General features: G+C 34.3%; 1 protein-coding gene across 9 annotated transcripts in view; it reads right to left on the reverse strand.

The window, feature by feature from the left end:
* Positions 1 to 22,208, reverse strand: part of LRRC7 (leucine rich repeat containing 7) — a 524,922-nt gene that overhangs the window by 57,514 nt on the left and 445,200 nt on the right. For 7 of the 9 annotated variants that reach the window (XM_078072925.1, XM_078072926.1, XM_078072928.1 and 4 more), the window contains one exon: positions 12,685 to 12,804. The exons of the other annotated variants lie outside the window; for them this stretch is intronic. In XM_078072925.1, the coding sequence (XP_077929051.1) occupies positions 12,685 to 12,804 (120 nt within the window). The remainder of the gene's footprint in view (positions 1 to 12,684; positions 12,805 to 22,208) is intronic. 9 annotated transcript variants of the gene reach the window in all.

Consider the following 22,208-nt stretch of genomic DNA (forward strand, 5'->3'; position numbering starts at 1 on the left):
TAAAAAGTTCTCTGCTAAGTAAAGGTCTGATTGTTCTTTGGACATAGCAATAAATAAATAATCACGCAAAAGAACTGTTTTTAAACCTGTTGCAATTAATTAATGACAATTTACATTAGAAACTGCTCCTGAAAGTTAGCCAATCAGCAACAGCCTCATTCAAATAACTATGCTTCTCCAGTTCAAGGTCAATGAACCCCTAAATATTCCAACTTTTGAAAATCCACCAATTCTTGAACTCTATGCTTCCCCGGACTCCAGTTTACTCAGAGATTTTGCCTTACAAGTTATTTGCTAGCAAGCAGTAAGTTATGCATTTAGTTTTAGATATTGAAAAATGGCCTCTTTTATGGAGGGGTACAGCACATACAAATTTAAAAAACACAATTCTGCCGTAAGTAGAGGTGACACTACTCACTCTTCACTAATATGGCTAGTATTTTAAGTTGAGGTGATTCACCTTCATTTTTTTTTTCCCTCAGACACCTCTGCGCCCATTATTTATATGATTTCAAGAAACTGTCCAGGTGAAGAGTACAGCCTGTGTTCATTTATAAGTAATTCAGAAGGGATACTAACCTAACTCATGACCTTGGCCTCATTAACAGCCTACTGTTAGGAACAACGCTAAGTGAAAATTTAGCTTGCCATAATTAACACAGATTTTTATCCAAAATAATAAATATCATAATAGCTACCAATAATTAAACACTTACATGACAGGCACTGTGATAAATATTTTACATCATGATCTTAATTTTTAGAACCACTCTACAAGGTATGCATCACTGTCTTCTTTTCCCCTACATGGAAACTCAACAGCAAAGCTTAATATGCTCAAGGGCCAATTAAAGATGAAGTTAAAGCTTACAGTTTCTCTTGCACTCCTGCTTAAAAGAAAAAAAAAAGAGCAAGATCTTAAAAACTAATAAAAAAAAACCCTGAGATTTTTTTTCCTGCAGGTTAATGAATAGTTTAGTTTTTATGTTTTAGTTTAATTGTCATTTATCACTTTTACCAGTGGTTTTTGGTGACAGGATTTAGGTTATTTTTTGGAAAATGGAGACTGTATTAAACAGGAAGTGGTGGTTGGAATCTTAGATGATATATTCAGGAAGTTTGATGAGCTAAATTATTGAGAAACAAAATTAACAAAATGAACTTAATTCAATATGATGGAAGAATCTTAGGAAGGTTTCACTCATGCTTAGAGCTCCTGATTCTGTTCCTTCTGAGAGTCACAAAAGTAAGTAAAAGAATTTGTAAATGTGTCGGATTAAAGAAAATTAAGGTTTGGAAAACAAGTGCATTTAAGAATATCTAAAATACTCGATATGTGTAGGGTCAAGAAAAGCAAGTTGAAGAGGACTCAAAAATTATTTTTAAGCACATGACTGGTGCCAGGGTTTCTTTCTCTCTTCTGAACATGGAACAGAAGAAACAATATCAATTTGTGGCAAAAAGTACTAGCTAACTATATATCAAATATATTCCTGATATTGAGGGTTGTTTACTATTGCAACAGGGCTATGCTACAATGTTTTCTGATTTTTTTTGGTTGAGTGGAGAGGGAGGGATACAATACTTTAACAGTATAATAGTGGTTAGACCAGGCTGTAGAAGCAGACATTACTGGGCTCCAATCCTGTGTTCCTCAATTCCATGCTTCTAGCTCCTTGTCCCATAAGCTTGTTGTGAAGATGATATGAGAATGTCTATGTTAAGCACCATAATACAGTCCATGTATTATAGATATTGCTTTATGATTATGGTAACCAAACTATTAAGCATTATTTTTTCTTCTCTCTTTCTCTCTCTTTTTTAATATTCACCTAGGGCAGTTCTGTTGCCAAAAATCTATGTTCTCCCATTTGGGCATTAGATGACAACTTGGAAGGGAGCTCTGAAGCTTAAAAGAGACGGGGCAGGAAGATGTTCTTTTTCCTGCCCTGAGGACTGGGTGACATTGCATTCTGCTAGCACAGTGCAATATTTTGGGAGGGGGTTATTCAAAATACTTGTTGACTAAATTTTTTAGAGTCAAAAACCGGTGATGTACTCCAATGCCCCAAATGACAGATAAAAAGGTGAAGCAGTAGGCCTTTCCCTTCAGAGCATGTGCCTTAGGATGACAGCTGGTAGATATGTGCAGACAGTCTTTTCATGCTTACTGAATCTCCTAAGCATATTCTTTTATGATTAAATGTCAATTTATAAAACATAGCTATGGAACTGGAAATTATTAACCAAATGAAAAAATAAAGGATCCATAATAGCAAAAATGATGACATTAGAACTACCTGACATTTTCAGCCTATAATTTGTTTTGTGATGCTGCTAACTTACACATTCCTGAAATAAAATAAAAAGAAAGACGTCAACAGTAACAACAAACATTTGACAATTATTCCTTTCACCCTTAAGACTTCTAAGAACCTTTAGATAGTAGACTAAATCAGATAAAAATCAAGTGGCAAGAAATGGGATCTTAGTATTTTGACATCTTCTATCTGGCAACAATCCTTGATCATCTGCCAGTTGTCATGTTGTTTAGGTCTTCAAAATACATATTCAATCATGGACATTTTTATTACATTGGATTAATTTTGCATTTTCTTTTTGCTTTTATATTTCTTCCAAAATGAAGACAGTATAAATTTTTGAGTTATTTCAATTTTCTGAAGTACAGTTATTTCAATTTTCTGAAGTAGAACAGTCATTTATTTGAAAGAATACCTATGTCAAGATTTTATGAAATAAATAGTTTTAATCTGCCACTCTATTGTTTTAATCTGTGGCAAGGTTTTTTGTTTTTGTTTTTGTCTTTTACCTCTGACTTAATAGTCATTTGATAGACACTCTTTGGGTTTGCACTTTTATTGAGGAAATAATTTAGAGTAAGTCCGGATGAGAACAATCTCCTGATTTTATGACAGCGATGTCGTGATGTCTTTCACTACTGGAGACAGCTGTATTGTTACACTGAGATTAGCAGATAAAGGGATGTACTCTGGAAGTTAAAGAATTAATGTTGTATTAAGTAAAAAAATTTAAAAAGCGACTGTGAAACTGAACAGTGTTTTATTCAACTGTCACTTTTGCTTTAAGTTAGAGAAGACTTTTTTCCATTTACATTTCCACAACCTCCTATCTGCAGTATTTTTGAGAACAAACTTAATTCCATAATAGAAATAGAGGAAGTTTAAAAAATCTATGAATTAAATAATACTAAAATCAATTGATTAAAAATACATCATCCTAGCTATTTGGATTAACAAAATATATCTTTGAAATGGATCATTAAATAGAGGAAATTACTTCATTGATTTCTTCAAACCCTTCTTCCTGTTTCAGGTACTATTACCAAGCACAGGGTACTGCCTCTGATGGGTCCCCTTTTCATGAAATTTTTGACTTCCTACAGGCCATGTACTCTTGCTTTGGCAATTAGTTATTGTTTAACAAGCAAGTCTTTATACTTATTCAGGCTTCTCTCTCTTATTTGCAATTATGGGGGGCATTGAATCTCATTGGATATATTCATTCTTATTTCTCTAGTATAGGGAAAGACATGGCTGCACTGATTTACTAGAAAAGGTAACATGTTAGTCAATTAATAAGCTGGGTTTTAAAAGAGTCCATCTGAATAACAGTTCTGCTTCTGGTGACATAAAAGGAGTGCAACTTGAAATTCTCAAGACTAGATTTGAGCCCTCAGCTTACAACTCCTATTATTGTTCTTTGGATTGCCCTACGTATTTTAACTTAACCTCTAGCAGTGCATTTTCATCCTGTTCTGGAACAATAACTGATAGTTTGCCATAAAGACCACGTTGAGGCTATTTTAGTAGAGAAAGAAGCATATATGTGTTAGCTAGGGGACGTTAGTGTATGTTCTTAATACAGTCACTAAATATAAGCATCAGAAATTTCAAATAGCCTCCAGTGAGTATTTGGTGGATGCCGAACAATATTATCAATAATTGATACCTAGCCACAAAAGCCAAATAAGATATAATTTTCACCTACCTACTTCTCCTACTCCTGACCCCTCCTAACCTGGAAGGATATTTGTGTGAGAGTGGATATGCTGGCCTCCCAGGCAATTGGTGTGTTGCTTAAAACTCCTTTTTCAACCCAAGGGTAAAATTAATGAGTGGGTACTTATTATTTACATAAATAATCAGTTTCAAATTATTTCTGGATACCAAAACTCCAAGAAAAACAGGGTTGCATTATTGTAGATCTAGAGAGTTGTTTTCAGAGTCTGCTAGGGAGAGAGGTTCATACATCTGGCATATTCCCACTGTTCCTCTCTCCTTTTAAAATTTTAGTTCCCTGAAAAAAAAGTGGCTTTTGGTCAAGAGAAAAACTTTGCAATGTATCAGTGTAAGAAATGTCTCTCTGGGAGCAACAGACTGTGCTAAGAGGTTTCTTGTTTTTGTTTTCATTTTTGTAATTTAAAAATCTATAATTGTATGACTTCCTCAATTTGCCCTTTCATTGACTCATTTCTCGTTTTTTGGGCAGACCTCACTGACAGTGAATGCGTTTGGCTGTTATTTCTTCCTGAAGAGCAGCCCTAGTAGAATATGCCATCAACATGGATATCAGTGCAGTCTTTATATTGCTCAATACAGAGCCCTAAGGGACACCACCATGAGTGAGGGGGACAGGAAGAGGATGAGGGAAGCAAGGCGAATCTCAACTTACCAAGTGACTCAGAAAGATCTTTTCCTAATGTTTAGAAAAATGTCTAGAGTTGAAAATGACTATATAAAGGATTCCAATCTATTTTTGAGTTTCAGTGATGGCCCAGTCTACCAGAAAAATTAAAGAAAAATTTACTCTGACCAGTACAAAATTTGCTCCTATCAGAGGAGAAAAATGAGGCCTGGGAAAGAGAAGCAGAAAAGTGGGAGCCAGGATTGTGTTTGGCATTACTCACAGTGATCAGGAAAGTTGTTCTCATTTGCTTATGGACTGATGAAGTCAAGGCATTATTCCTGGGTGTTCTTCACTGTCAATAATGTATATTGCTTTGGGAGGGAAAAATACAAAGCCTTAGGCAAAACCTACTCTACCTGATATATTTCTTTCTGTATAAAAGGAGAGTTTAGCTACAGAATTGACAATTACTAAGGTTTCAGAATATTTTTTTCATTTCAGTTTTATTTTAGACTAAAACAGATATTCTTGACTCTGATGTAGTTGATAGAAATGAGAAACATTTCTATTTCCCTGTATCTTATCTCCTATATGCAAGGTTTACTGGGTTGATTTTCCCATCTGTCTTCTACATCTTGACTTGCTCTCTCTCTCTCTTTTTAAAAGATTTATTTATTTATTTTAGAGAGAGCTCATGCACAAGTGGGAAGGCAGAGGGAGAGGGAGAGAGAGAATCTCAAGCAGACTCCACGCTGAGCACGGAGCCTGATGTGGCTCCATCCCAGGACCCTGAGATCATGTCCTGAGCCGAAACCAAAAGTCAGACGCTTAACCGACTGTGCTACCCAGGCGCCCCTTGACTTGCTCTCTCATAGCCTCGAGATCTTACTCTACTTTCTGCCATCCCTACTTTTTCCAGTATTTAAATATTCATCTTTCTTATCTATTCTAGACTTTCCACTATTTCCACGTAAGTAAGCTATAACCACCCTCCAGCAGCACTATTGCTGTCTCAGCTAAATGACAAAAGCCAAGAATTATTGTTATTTTTGTTCTAGTTCCACATATAGAGTGCAGATGGCAATATTTGCTTTTAATGGAAAAGGGTTTGGAGAAAGTTACTTGTTAATGACTACAACGTAATGGTTATATAATTTAGATAAGATATTTGTGGCATAACACTAGGATGCTTTTATTTAAATTACTAAATATATAGGTTAATTTTCATATGTCACACTTGAAAATATCTACTTTTTATTTAAAAATTCTCACTTTTTTGAAAAGTTCTATTATAGATTGACTTTTGTTACCAAGTGAAAAACCAATTCTAGTTGAAATTTGATTCAGTTTTTTCTGGGGGGGAGGGGCAGTGGGAGAGGGAGAGAGAGAAACTTAAGCAGGCCCTGAGATCATGACCTGAGCCAAAATTGAGTCGGATGCTTAACCAACTGAGCCACCCAGGTGCTCCTAATTTAGTTGTTTTAAAACAAAAATGATGTCTTGACCATATGGCCAACAGCAACACAATATGAGATTTTCAGAAGGTATTTTGGATCTTTTCTTTCTAAACATGTATAGAAAGAAATGGTAAAATGCATTATACTAAGATATATGAGAAATACCAAAATTAAAATAAGGAATGAAAATTCCTCCCCAGAAACTTAATTAAAAAATTTTTAATACTTCATATGATCTGAAAAACCAAAAATTCCAATTTGGGGGCCTGGGAAAGAAAAGATAAAAAGGACATGAAAATGATCAAAAAACCCATATAATTTCTCTTAAATTTCTTTAAGTTTCTCCTAATGAGTTCCTGGGCATGTCTTAGAGATGACAAGCATCTGGCAATCATGAAGCCCTTAATGGCTGAGCTGGTGCTGTAGGGGTGAGAAAATCATGGGCAAATTCAGCATCAGGGACAAGTTTGTGAGCCAAGACTCAATTAGTTGCGTTTTTATACTTTTCTTTCCAACTGTGTCCATCCTCATGTTGACCCTTGATACCTATCTTTATTATCCTAGCTGCCAAGTCATTATGTATTTAACCTAGAAAAACAGACACGTGGGGAGGGAAGAGTTGCTAATGCTAAAAGAGACCTTTGAATGTCTAGTCTTTACATATTAAAAAAATTTCAGATTTAATATCAGTAAGATTTTAAAGTTTCTTGGTTACCCTTTCCAGAAAGGAAATGTTTTAAGGTTCATCTGTTTTAATATGCCACTTTAGCCTTTTTGCTGCAATGCTTTTCTGCTCCAGCATTGTTTTATCCTTCAATTCTATATCTCCTCAGGGATATTCAACCTTAAGGCTCTCAATATTTTTTTAAGACTCTCAATATTCTCAAAAGAGTTTGTCATTTCAGAATTAGGGAAAAACAGCCTTGTCATTCCTATGAAAGGAGTCTACCAAATCAGAGTATAATGTCTGAGTTTATTTTTTATTTTTTATTATTTTTAATTTTTCTTTAAAGATTTTACTTATTTATTTGAGAGAGACAGAGAATAAGAACAGGGGAAGGGGCAGAGGGAGAGGGAGAAACAGACTCCCCACTGAGCAGGAGGTGGGGGCTCAATCCCAGGACCCTGAGATGACGACCTGAGCCAAAGGCAGGCGCTTAACCGACTGAGCCTCCCAGGTACCCCCAATGTCTGACTTTAAAATGAAAAATTTTTCACTTATGTTTTACACTATGACCTTCCTACTATTTTCTCTTCAGTGTAGGAGAGCAATCTAAAATATTTAGTCACCTGTGAAATCTTGGCAAGTAATCTAACCTAAACTCCGTGTCTCTGAGAAACTCAGTTTCTTCTTTCATACAGTGGATAAAAATAATAGTACTTACCTGATATAGTTTTCATGGGGATTAGATGAAGAAATACATTAAAACATTTAGCACAATGCCTGACACAGAGTAATATTTAATATATAGTACATAATAGTTCTTACCAGGGTGACTGCAGCATAATCCAATAGACTATAGCAGTTAATGCAGAGATTTGACAGGAGTCTAACATACAAATATTCCCGAAACCACTGTTGTTTTCAGCCATTGCAAAGTTTTTAATAGCAATTCTTAAAGTGCTTGAGTAGTACGGCTTGGAATTCAGAGGGAGATTTACATAGCTGTGACATGTTCTCCTTGCAATGACTCCCAGACTTTTTGAATTAATGGACATTTAGAATTTGAGACTTTGGACACTGACAGGGCAAGAGAGAATTGAAAACTACCACCTACTGTCATACCATTAAAAAAATAAGTCAGTTAAATCCCACCTCTTGCCACTCAGAAAAAAAGAAAACAAAACAAAACAAAAAACCAAGTCAGGATTTAACACCCTCAACATTTTGTCAAGGATTAGCAGGACAGAAATAGTAAAGAACAACATTTTTCTGATTGATGAGCACCTTTTGTCTAATTATTTTATGTGTCTAAAATATTTTATGTGTTGGAGGGTACCCAAATTTGTTCTCCTTTAGTGCTTGGAGTACTCATAGGCATACCCATGAGTATTATTAGTATTAGTTCAACCAAAGAGCTATGATAGCCAGAACAGAGAGCCACAGTTCAATCAAAGCCTTTCTAAAATTGTGTCTCCCACTGAATCTCTGAAGCATCACAGTGGTTTCTGATCACAGCAGTTATCACAGCACTAATATCACACAGCTGGAGTATCACAGTAGAAACAGAGGAGTATCTCTAGGCACAGCAATAAGATGCAAAAAAGTCTAATACAGAGACTTTAAGAAATATACTCAAATGGAGCTGGCTAAGACTTCTTCATGACTTATTCTCTTTTGATTCCCCATTCCATTCATAGTTCAATTTTTAATTTTCCATCATCACTCTGTCTAGCTTAATGACTACTCACTTCAACTGCAAAAGTAATATTGATTTTTAAAAACATTCACTGTATAATGAAATATAAACCCAATAAATATTAGTATAATTCTCTTAGCTCTTCCAGTAAATCCTGCAGCCCAGGCTAATAATTCCATTACCATTTTCATTTTCTTAGGTTGTTTTTCACTGAATATTAACTTAATAGATTCAATTATTATATATAATAAAAAACTAAATTTGAAAGTTTAGAGCATTCTTTATTCTCTTTACTCTATGAGATAGTAGGTAGACACATCTGTATGTTCTAAAATCTCATATTTTAGGCAAAAGTGCTATAACTTGGGGTAGTCTGAAAATGCGTATCATGATAGAAGAAGATACAAATGAGTTACACATGAAAGACATATACTACATTATTTCACATTTGACAAGAAGTATAAAAGGTTATGAAGTTTTCAGATAGATTAAGCAATTATGTTAGCCTTTAAGAAGATCAACAACCTCACAAATGTTTAATCAATACAGGATTGCATGGGGCTTTTAAGTAGAAAAGCAAGCAAACTAACGATCAGCGTGATTTGTATTGATGATATGATTAAACATAATATGATGGAGTTTGAAAATAGATTTTGGGTAAAATGGATATATGGATGGATAATGGAAACATCTGTTAATTCCATTTAGAGTAATAGGGGAATAAATCTTTTTCTTTTATGGGACTATTATAGTAGCCCTTTGCAACTATGTAAGTGGATATAGTTCCCTCCTTTGGTCAGGCAACTTCCCCTTGGCTCTGATAGGTATTCCTTCAACTTCCTGCTATGACATTCATCCTCTCATCTTTCCTCATGAAGAAGTAGATTCCCCTCCTTTCTTCTCTGAGATTTTCAACTTCCTCAAATATGATCAGGTGTCTGCCGTCGTAAATATTCCTTCTGGCTTCCTTATATCCCTTTTTAGATTCTACCATAATTCTCTCATTCCTTTCAAAAGGAAGCTCCTTTCTTGAGTTTTCTAGGTTTCTATGTTTATCTACTCCTTAATGTAAGTTCCAATGGATTCCACTCCGTCAATTAAGTAAATTGATTTTGCCGAGGCCACCAATGACTTCTCCATTTCTAAATCCAAAGAGCCTTTAATCATACTTACCTTGCTTGATTTTTTTTTTGGCACCACGTGACACTGTTGCCCACTCTCTCCTTAAAACATTATTTCCTTCTAGTTTTTTAGAGGTCACTGGAGTTGAGAGCCCTATCTATTCTACGTAAACTGATGAGCCAATGCCAATCATATAATTTTATCGACTTGCTAGGGGTGGGAAGTCCTTAGCTATTTTGGATCAGTGAGATGTAAGAAGAGGTTTGTTGGGAGATTTAGGGTTGAAAAGTTCTGCTTGTAACAGACAGCTATTGGGAACTTGGTTCTCTCCCTTGATGGATTTGAAAAAGGAAGCTTGTATCTCCAATTGTCATTAGGTAGCCCACTTACAATAATGAGAGGAACCAATTTTAGGATAAAGCCAACAGTATGGATAGAAGAGTGGAGAGGAAAAAAAGCCCTAAGTATTTAGATTATATAACTGAAGACTAAATTGAGGCTTACTCTTGATCTTGATAATCAGCTAAATATTTATGTAACATTCAAGGCTGTTTCCTTTGAATTTTCTATATCCTGTGGCAGAAAGAACTCTATTGATAAAATCTTTGGTTATTCCTTCTCTGTTCTTCCTAAGATCATCCCTTAAATGTTGGTGTTCCATGGAGTTCTATGTCACCATCTGTCTCACGCATAACTAATTATGACATATATCTGATGATTGCTAAGTTTGTATCTTCAGCTAACATTTCTCTCCTGAACTTCAGATAAATATATCCAAATATCTACTAAACATTACCACTCAGATACCCTAAATATACCTCAAATCAACACATTAAAACTTAAACTACCCTCCCCTCTTCCACTTCTACTTATTACTCTTTTTGTACTTCCAATCTCAGTGAATGGCACAAAGTCAGTCCCTTGTCCAAATTAGAAACCTGTGTACCAATCATGGAACTTATATCTATCTCCTCTATCCTATGTCCAGTGGATCACAACATCATGTTGGCTCACCTTTCAAGAAGATATTGAATCTAGGCATTTCTTGCCACCACCCATTGTTTCCATCTACTCTCCCCTGTATTACAAAAGAAGCTTCTTAACTCATTCCATTGCCTTCAGTCTTTCTCCTCTACAATTCATTCTCCGTAAAGCTATCAGTGTTCTTTAAATGAAAATTTAATCTTGGCTTTCCCTTGTTTAAGACACTTCAATGCTCCCCTTCTCATTTCCTTCCGAGTAAAGTGCAGCATGATCAAACTTCTGTTTACCTTCCGGCCTTATTTCACATCACTCCTCTCGACTTCCTTTAGTTTCTTTACTAAACAAGAGCCCTTTCCAGATACTCTCATAGCCTTATATCCCAACTTCACTGCCCTAGTCACACTACATTATGTTTATCTGCTATGTTTAATATTGCCCAATAGGCAGATTGATAACATGTGTACTAACATGCAAATCAGGTCATTAACAATTAATTTAGGTAAAATAATGTGATAGTTAATATATATTTTTAAAAAAAGCATTGAAGTAGTTATCAAGAGGAAAATCATCACCTAGGTTACAAAGAAAGTATGATTATATATGTAAGTCATGAAACACAATTATAAAATAAACACGCATGTACTTAAGAACTAAGTGTAAGAGCCACAATTCAATTTAAGAAATAAAACAGTAGCAAGAATAATACAAGTTTCCTCCCTTAGCCTACCCCCAGCCTTCCCTTTAGAGATAACCATAATCGTAAATTTTGTTAACCATTCCCTTATAAAAATAGTTTTCTGACTCATGTACTTATGCCTAAACAATATATTTTTAGTTTTGCTTGTTTTTGAGATTTATAAATATGATAGTTTTGATGTGTTCCATCTTCTTAAACTTGTTTTTTACTCAAATTATATTTCTAAAGTTTATACACATTATCATAATTATGATTAACTAATTTTCATTGCTTTAAAATACTCTTCTGTGTGAACAGCAGAGTTTATTTACATACTTTCCTGGTGGTTGGCATTTGGGTTTTTCCAGTTTTCTACTGTTGTAAACATTACAAGTGTCTTGGATAATATCTCAGGAGGGCAATTTTTGGATTGTAGGGTTTGTGCATGTTCAGCTTTATAAGACAATTTGATACCAAAGTGATTGTGCTTTTTATTCCTATAAGAACTATAAAAAGGTTTCCATTGCTCTTATAGTTGCAAACAACCTACAGTTTTCAGACTTCTTAATTTTTGTGACTAGTAGGTATAAAATAGCATCTTTTTTTTTGTATTTCTGGTTGACAAAAGTATTCAGTTTTTAAAAATGTTTATTTACTCTCCTAATTCCCCTTGTACTTTACCATTCTTTTGTAGTGTTGTATGTCTTTTGTTATTGATTATATGAGTTTTAAAAAATATATTCTGGAATACCAATCCTTTGTCCCTCATATATGTTGCAATTATCTTCCCAGGTTGTGGCTTCTTCTTATTCCCGTCATGACGATATAATATGGTATTATAATTACCTACCTATCACTTAGGCTACCTCACCAGACTAAAAGATCTTCAAGGTAAGACACCATCTTAGTCATTTTTGTTCCCCAGTATCTAGCAAGTGCTCAACACATAGCTGAGCACATACAGTTGCTCAATAAATATTTATCGAACGAATGATAGGATGAATGAACTGCTATGACTTTAAAAATGGTAAATCAACCTTTTTTAGCCAAATTTCGTTTTACACAAATTGGCTGCACCATACTGCTAAACTAAAGAGGGTCAGAAGTATGCATTACAGACAATCCTGTACTTGCACTTCAAAGGTGGGAGTCAGGCACTAGTAAGAAGTGAGAGTATCTTCAGAGAGGTGGCAGGATATTGTTTATAAAAATTTGTTACCAATTCTTAACATTTGGTAGTGTTCATTTCTCATCCTTTTCAATGCGCTTACAGTTAACTAAGCTCCCTATAGTGGGATAATATTTAGCCTAAATTTATTACAAAATTAGAAATGTTGTTAAGACACAAGATACGGATTACATATTACAATGGATGCACAAGGTTCATGGTTTGTGTCATTAATTTGAAATTGGTTACCTTTTTAGTAATGGTGTCCGGAGGTACATCCCGCCTCCCAAGAGGATAAGGATTCCATTGGCCACTAGGAGATACATCTTCTTGTCCATTGTCTAAAATGTTGCTTTGCTGGGACGGGGTCTATTGCGAAAATGGTATGGCATTCTTTAGTGATGTAATAGAAGTTTATCATAATTTTCTGAAAAGAGTCCCTAGTGACTATGATAAAATTAATTTTGTTTAATTGCAGAAAAACAAATATCCTGAACTGGAAGAGTTATTATACACTATTTACTCAGTAAGAATTCTAAATTGACAGCTTTTTGGAAGCAGTGAGAAATTCGATTAAAATAACCATCTTAGAGTTATTTACTGAATTTTAAAGAAAAGTTTAGATTATTTACAGTACCTGAATAAAAAATAATCAGAATAAAATTAACCAATTGTTAAAAACCACAACATTTAAAACCTGCTTAATTCATTTCTTTAGTATGATCTTACCATTTAGAATATAAACTGAAACCATATAATACATAGTATGTAACTTTCAATATTTCAAACCATAACCTAAAACAAATTTTATAAAGCTGTACTGATTCTGGTAGAACATGCCTTGCACTAATCCAACATAGTGTTAATACTAGCATAGTGTAAGATTTATGGTACTATGACATTATCTACAGATTGCTTTTAGGAAAGCAGGAAAGGAACATCAAAAATATTGTACTATTAGAATCATGGCATAAATAAATGACTTTTGATTTTAAATTTATTTATATAGATCATTTATGCTTTAAAGTTTAAACTCTTCATATATTTGTAGCTGATTTACTGCTTATTATTTTTAACAAATAATAATACCCCTGTCATTATTATTATTAATATAAGATACCAGGGAGGACTCCATAGTCTGATCTGAGTAATAGCAAGCAATTACACACCATCAGAAAGACAGCCTCCAGTGGAGGGATATAGTACTGGTATATTTTTCCTGTGGAAGCAGATCAACTTTTTTTTATGATTATATATGTATAATCATATACATACTTTCTCCTCCCCTAACCTACAGGATATCCAGATACTCCTTGATTTCCTGGGGAATTCTTATGTGGGTGAAAAATTATGCTCAGTGTTTCCTATGCCATTTTCTGTATATGTTTTGAAGTATCCCTATGGATAAATAAAGCCTAGTTAGAGGGTATATGTGCAGCTCTACTCTGTGTGAGGAACTGTCCAGCCCCAGGATGGGAGAACTGGGCCATTCTCTTCACAACATGGCACAGATGGGCTGCTTGGCAGCCGTCATCTGGTTATACAGAGCGGTCCTAGTTGGTTTTTAAAAAACAATTATATAACCATCCAATCTGCATTCTGACTGCATGCATTTTTTTTAAAGGGATTGCTTGGAACTGTTTTAAAATAAGATTATGACACTAGATGAAGTTTTCCTAAGGTCTAATGGATATAATGAAAAGTAAGGAGATAGCTCAATTTTCTTCTTGTGCTTTGGCCATAAGAATTCCTTTTTCATGAGTCTATCAGAAAATGTGAAAAAAAGAAAAAAGGTACTGAATTGAAGCATCTGGGTTAGTTAGGGATTAATTCACTTGTGTTTGTTTGAAAAATCACATGTAGGTAACACATTTAAACTACATACTACTTGAAAAAAACAACAGCTATTTAATGCCTGTTTGTCTGTTTTCAAGCATTAATTTTCTAGTCTTTTCCTTTTTCAGATTAACATGTTTGTATATGCTCACACACAATTTTTCTAGATATTAAAATATGACAAGTCAAATTATTAAAATTAAGCAGTTAAAATATAAGTTTTCAGGGTAAGCACTACTGATCGGTGTTTTTTTGTTTGTTTTGGCTTAAATTAATGGTTTAAACTAATATCCATGTCTTTCTGGCTTGATTTATTTGCCAGTGAAGTAGGATAATGCATGTGTTCATCTGGTTAGGTGCCTGTGCAAAATCTTTTTTTGAGAAGAGGCCAGAATGTAACACAAGTATTCTTTTATTTTTTTCCCCCTCCATATCATTCTCCTCTCCTTCCTATTTCCTCCACTAGTCTTGCTTCAGCTGCCCAGACAGGACTCCTAGTCACAGAGAGCAACTGAGAATTGCAGAATTCTTTCTGGGGTTAAAAACAAAAAATGCAAAAATCCTTTAGTCAAAATCCTAATATGATGGTGTAGGCTCTTCCCTAGTTTAAGAATCAATCTTTCTCTTTTTAAAATTAGAATTAGCAACCACACCGATTCTACAGTACAGGGGTCAGAGGAAACATAAACATGCAGACACATGAAAAAAAAAAGAAAACTTTTACTAGACACCAAAATTAAAAGAATTTCCCGAAAGCAATTTCCTTTCTCCATTTCAAGAATGCTCTGGCATTTTTGTTTTTCTTAAGTAAGATACTCTGGGGGCTTAAGTTTGGAGAAATAGTAAGACCATGAAAACAGTTTCTTAATGTTGGGTATGGGGAGGCGGTCCAAAAGAAAATTATACAGTGGGCTCACATTCTGTCCCAAAAGATGTATAGCTATTTACAAAAAAATTATACTTTTGACAAAGTGCTACTGAGTTGTATATAAATGCAGTTGCTTAGTTGTTAAAATTCTATAAAAGATTAAAAGGAACAACTGAAATATATAAAAAAATGAAGCTATCACTGTTGAAATTTGTTATTGCAGAGATAATAAACAAACTGAGGTTCAGTTATTCATTCAATTATTTCTAGTACCACATTCTAGATATTTTCTTTAGATACTTTAAAAAAGTAAGATACTTCTTTTCCTCAGCATAAATAACCTTAAATTAAATATAAAAGACATGGAAAATCACCATAATGCACCATTTTCTCAGCTTCTAAATTCTGTAGATCTTTAAATATTTTAAAAAGAATAGAGAAAATGGTCATTATGATTTAGTGAAAACTCAGAAATTGTATTTGTTAAGAAATACACTAATGCTAGGAGAAGTTTTGCTGAAGGGATACAGTCCCAGAAATGACTGTGGACATTTGTAGATTTAACATTTATGTTTTTGACTACTGTGAATGACCACAAATGTCTACTGGAAGAAGTAATTTCTAATCTTGCTGAGATGTAAATGTGCATGAAAATCTGTGATATATATGTGCATATGTGTGAGTGTGTGCATGCATTCGCTTATGTGTGTCCATATGTGAATACGTTTGTATGTACAGGATTCACAAATATGAATAGATGAGCTGAGCTGACTTAGTAGTTTTGCTTTGGTTAGCTAATTAACGGGTGCACTGAATGCTTGACAAATTAGACTTACTGCATTTAGCTGGAGAAATTATATGAGAGTGGTATTAGCATTTGGCACTCTGCAAAGGTCTTGGGATATATGACTTAAGAACTCAAGGATCTATTTTGCTTAGTAATTGGCATATAGTTCACAGAAGGCATTACCATAGATTTTAAAATGTTTTAAAAATAATCTTCCCCAAAGTATTTTTAGTGAAAATTATTGTTACATTATTCATTTTCTGCACATATTTTTTAAAAAACAGGTATTACAAATATATGCCAAGTTTCAATATAAATCATTATGATTTCAAGGGGTTTAATCTGAAGGTTGTAATGTAACGTTCAGATGATTTTTTAAACCACCATTTCATTGTCATGGTGAGGAAGCATCTGTATGAGTACTAACATTATTATTTTGGTAATTTTAGTCATTGTCCATGAGGATTTATGTGGATTTACAGGCTTGAGGTTTTTTTCATAATTAGAAAGATAAGTGAATCTTTCTTGAGTGATAGGTAGCCAATAATAAATGCAGCAGAATCAATAGAAGCTATAATAGGCATAAGTTGCCCCAAGGTGCTGCATAAATCTTGTTTTGCTTTCAGCCGAAAAAAAAATGGAATTAAGTAAGTAACCCTTGAGACTAGGGTGAATAAATGCATATCAAATGTTGGTACTATTTGATCCTGAGTCATCCGCATAGATGCAGTAAGAAAGGACATTAGAAATTTAAAAATAATTTAACTGCACACATTTCTATCTAAATTTTTCTAATCCAAAAGATAGTGGGATGAGTATCAACTAATAAAACAGATAGCAAGGCCATCTTCTTCCAGGCAAAATCTATGAAAAGATCTTTAATACATATATTTCCATAATTTCAACTTCCCTTACCCTGAAATTGTAATTTATATTAGTGTCTGTTTCAATAAAGCCAATAAGCAGTAGGTGCTATGGTATAATATTATGGTGACAGAAGTTAAAAAGAAAGGAACAAGGAAAGAAGTGTCAGTTTCTCCAGCGGGGAAGAAATCACACTATACTAGCAGCCACACACCTGCAGAGGGGGAGCTAGGAGAGGCCAGTGATTTCTTCCCCAGCCCCACTTGTCTATGGGGCTGCAGACGCAGGAACGATTAACTTGTGATTTTCTTGGGTTCACAATCTTTGGCCTTTCACTGCCATGAAGCATATTTCTTGGTAATACCGAGTGCCCAGGAAAAGCAAGTGAATCTTAAAGAGGCTGAGGTAACTATGAGCATTTATTAGGTTCTGCTAACTGAGAGAGCCCTGTATCTGTGGCACAAAGGGAATGATTTGGGTCATGATAGGTTTTGCATTAGTTACTATATTCTACTCTGCAGTCTTTTCTCCATCCCATAGATCTATTTTTCTGGATTACTGTGAAGATGATGCGAGATAATAATGTATATGAAAGAGCTTTATCAACTATTATGAGTTATGTTCTCTAAAAATGTCAGGTTTTATAAATATTTGAGAAGGCTCATTGTATGGTAAAAACAGCTGGGACCTTGGTGCCAAGCAGGGTCAGATCAAATTCTACCTACTACTATGTTAGGTGCAGAAAGAAAACGGTAGAATGTAGGTAGGTTCCTTTGTGTGACACACGAGCCTCAGTTTCCTGGTCCGTACAATGGAGATAAATACTTCCTTTGAGGGTTTGTGAGGGTTGTGTGAAAAAAACATATTTAAAGTACCTAATGGTACCAGGCACGCAGTAGATTCTTAAGAAATCCTAGTCTTTATTCTCCTGTTGAAATTTTTTTTTACCATTAATCTGGATAATAAAAATGGCAATTTGAATCGACATTTTACAGTATTATATTTCTCTCTAATAACACAAAATTTCAAGACAATAACTAAGCTCAATTACAACAGAACACATCCGAAGAAGCACATGGAACCATTAATAAAGTCATAGAAAGTTGCCTTACATGCTTTTTGGAGAGGCAGCAAATAAATGATTAATGAATAAATGAATGAATAAATAAATGGATCAATAGAAAATACTAATAATTCTATAATTTAATAATGACTTATATATGTTAAATGTATGGTTACAAGTACTGTTAAATTTTTTTTAGGAAATTAGAATAAACATCAATAAATAAAAACATTAATGGAAATTAAATATTAAAATAATTTTGTTGTATATCTTAACATTTTGTTAATATCTTAGTAGGTGTCATAAAATTACCATAGAATATGTAATTTACTGTTTATAGTATAGGAAGCCTAGATGTAGCTTGTAATCCATGAAAAATGTACAATACTTGACTTGGCACATAATAAATATGAACACATTAGAAATATTCAAAACACAGAAAAATCTGGGAGAGTCTTTTCATCTACATATTCACTTTGTAAATAGAAGTACAGATTCTTCAATCTTCATTTACAAACAGCTATATCCTTTAATTAGTTTATTATAAATTTGTTTAAAACATTTGAGAAAAAATAACTAGATATATTTGGTAACCTAAACAGAAACTCAAACCGAAAAACAAAATAACACCCTGAGTCAGGACCTCAGCTAGCACAAATAGTGCCTTTCTGCCAGTTACCAAAATGGAGGTGGGGGGAGGTCAGAATCACAGAAAGGTGCCCTCTGGGGACACAACCTGCAAAAATGTTGTCTCTGTGTGACAGAGAAAATATGAATAAGAGCTCCTTTCTCTTAATTGCAAGAGGGAAGGTTTGCCAAGCAGAGTACGGGGAAAGGGTGTGGACGTCAGCCCCTGAATGGTCCCGGAGGAGTAGCTGCAACTCTATTTCTAGTGCTTAACTGGTAATATATGTGAAAATGTTAGTTTATTTATATTTTTTAATTTTTAATTTTTTATTACTTTTATTATTTTTTGTTATCTTCAGTTAGCCAGCATATAGTACATCATAAGTTTTTGATGTAGTGTTAATTTAGATTCCTTAGGACACCCAGAGCTATTTGCCACAGCACCTACGTAGAGATGGCTAGTATTGTCATTTAGAAATTTTATAAATAAAAAGAGCTCTCGTATTTCCATGGGAGAATGAACAGTTTGATCTACTGAAAATTCTTCTTTATAAATTGATCTTACTCTATATTTTCAATGCAATTCTCACGGCTAACAAGCATTTAGAGACTGCAAAATCTTAAATTGCTGATACTAATTTTTATTACCTTAAGCAGCAAGACAAAAATGTTGTAATAGGTTTTTATGCATTTGTAAGTCAAAGGAAAATAATTTTTGCCTCTCTCCTCTCCCAGTGAGAAAGGTTCGGGGAAATTGAACCTCAACCATAAGACCTGTTAGCAATGGTCAGTGGAGCCAAAAAAGGAAAATTTTAAGAGACGATGACTCTAAAACTTGGCAGAAAAAACAAAGAAATTTTCAAATTAAAGAAGCTCTGCAGAAGAGCTGTGCCTGGGCACAAAGATGAAGGAAGGGGTAGAGACTTAGAGTGGAATCCATGGGAGTAAGTAGAGTCTGGAATATTCTTGAAACATCAAGCACCCAGTGCCCGTACCTGATAAGGTTCCTGCACTGGCAGCAGGATAGGAAAGTTGCCTCAGATGCCAAAAGCTGAAAGTTTAAGGCCTTAAACTGATAATCTGGGGTCATAAAGTCTTTTAGGGGTAATGGAGTAATTGTCCTGTCTGTATTTCTTTTCTCCCCCTTGCGTTCTCTTCTCAATCTCTCTCTCTCTCTCTCTCGCTCTCTCTGGTGTGGATAATAACATATTGATGATAATTCATTTTGAGATGGAGTCTTTCAATATTTGAATTATTTTTGGTTTTCATTTAATGTAGCTTCCAAAGAGAATTCCTTTAGGTCATCTCTGTTATCTAACTGAGGAAGGTTGAAAAGTCTCTAAATATTAGAACTCTCTAATATTTCTGATATAGATTATCTTAGAGCTGTAGTAACAGTTAATGAATCCATTCCCTAGGGTACCCCAAACAAGATCAGAAAGTTAATATAGCAACATAGAGGTACCAAACTGATTTTTGGGGAACAATTTAGACATTGGGAAACAGCATTTCAAGTATATTACCATTTTTCAAACACTGAATATATCCATATTATTCTATAGGTGGATGAGTTTAATGGGGCTAAACATTAAGCAAAATAAGGGGCTTTCCATATAATTTCAAGGGGTGCAAGCAATAGCTCCCTTCCTATCAAGATCTTGCTAATATGACCACTGAATTTTGAAATTCCATCCTCTTAGTTTAAGGTTTTGATTTCTATCAATTGCCAAGCCCTCTAGGACAAGGGCCTATTTAAATGGTGCTGTCTTATCTATTACTCAGTGCAAATTCAACATTCAAAAGTTCTTAATTTAGTTAGGTTTTTTTTCCCCAAAACGACTGTGGGTAATGAAAAAGCTGTGAATATAAATGTCTCTTTGATTTTATTCCTCTATTGACAGTATGAAGCAAACTATCCAGAGTTAGGAATTGTTATTCAGACTAATTTAACAATAAAACATGGATTTGAGGTCTTTGACCCTCATTTTGCTGGGATGGGAGTTAGTTCCATATGTTCATTAATTTTACTATGAGAGAAGTGTTTGGAGGCTACTGTCATTCTCTTATCCCTACTTTGCACTGCTTTTTTCATAAAACTTACTAGGTTAATGACTATATTAATAATATAGTCATAATGACATATTGCATGAAAATGACTCATTAGTCTCCATCAAAATGTAACTAAGACAGAGGTATTAATCAATTTAAACAGGTAAAATGTTCATTCTCAGTTTTGCCTGAATAAAACAGCAGAAATGTTCCTTAGACAATGGAAATGTTTCCTCTTCCAGTATATTTCATTTCAAATGAGCCTACAATTATATTGAAAGCCCTGTTAACATGCTCCTTTTCCATTAGCCTAGGATGAGTAACAATTTGCTAGCTAAGCCACGAACTTGTTTCTCATGTTTTATTTCTGTGTGATATTTTCCACAAAGACAATGGGCTGAAGAAGCATTTAGGAGTGCCAACCACTTCATTTCCATTGTAATTTAGGTCCCTATGTCTTTTCCAAAGGGATCAACTGAAATCCAACAATAATTTCTAGCTCTGTCTCAGAATGCATCAGCAAGGGAAGAGAGGGCTATCTCCAAAAATGTTTTAAAAAATACATGTTCATAGATCTACACACACAAAAGAAAGGAAAACAAAGAATAAAAGAAAAAGAAATGAGTAATAAGAAAATGAGCCTTAAAGCAACTCAAAAAGCCATGTACCTGCTCAATCCAAAAAGCAAAGCTGTTAAGCAGGAACCTGAGAATCATTCTAGCTCCAAATATTCATTTAGCAGCTAAGAGTTCGGGCTCTACATTATTTGCCCTTGTGCTTTTTGGACTCAGAAGAGTCTATAAGCAGGGTTGTATGTACAGCCTAAACACATTAAGTGAACAAACAACATTAATTGGCTTTGGTATGCTGACACATGTAAGGCAGTCCATACTTACTTTCTGAAGAGGTAGTTCTTGTAGATCAAATTTAGACTTAGTCTGCAAGTTTAAAGTCATGCTTCTGCCTGCATGCATTGCTGAAATACCTCCATAGGGCAGCATGCCAAGGTTAACTGTGTTGTGTTTGTAAGCAGCATTCTGAGTAGAGGAAATAATCATGTGACAGGGTGTGAACACATGCTCAACAAACTGATTATTACATGAACATGTTTAAAATTTATAACATTTAACTTTAAGCGGGCAAACAGTAACTGTCTTTTAAACATGCACTTGATCAGACAGAAGCATACAGTAAACAGTGTTAGTTATGCACATAATGAGTACCATCCAAAACTACAGAAAAGACAAAAAGCAAGGATACATTCTGTTTTACATTTGCTGCTAACTCAAGGGCATAGAACCTATCTCTCATATATTGTGATCGTAGTGACTTTGGACAAATGTTGTTCGTTTGTGGTAGTCTAATAGTTAAAAAAAAATTTAAACAGTGAGATCTTAATCAAATTTTGCCAGCTCCAAATCTCATGGTCTCTTTCACATTGTGAGATAAACACATACACAAGACAAATATCAGCTTCTAATTCTGCCCTAAAACGAAGGCACTACAATGTTAAAGCCAGAAATCAGTGTCCTTTATTGCTCAGTCTATAGACATAATTACAGGAACTCAGAAAAAGAGCTGGTCAAAAAAAAAAAAAAAAAAATCATTCAACCTGACTATTGGCTAATTGAATTTACTGATTAATTTAATTAAACCAGTCAAAGAAATTGTACGTGAAT

Source organism: Halichoerus grypus, chromosome 5 (assembly GCF_964656455.1).
Source record: "Halichoerus grypus chromosome 5, mHalGry1.hap1.1, whole genome shotgun sequence".
Taxonomy (NCBI): Eukaryota; Metazoa; Chordata; class Mammalia; order Carnivora; family Phocidae; genus Halichoerus; species Halichoerus grypus.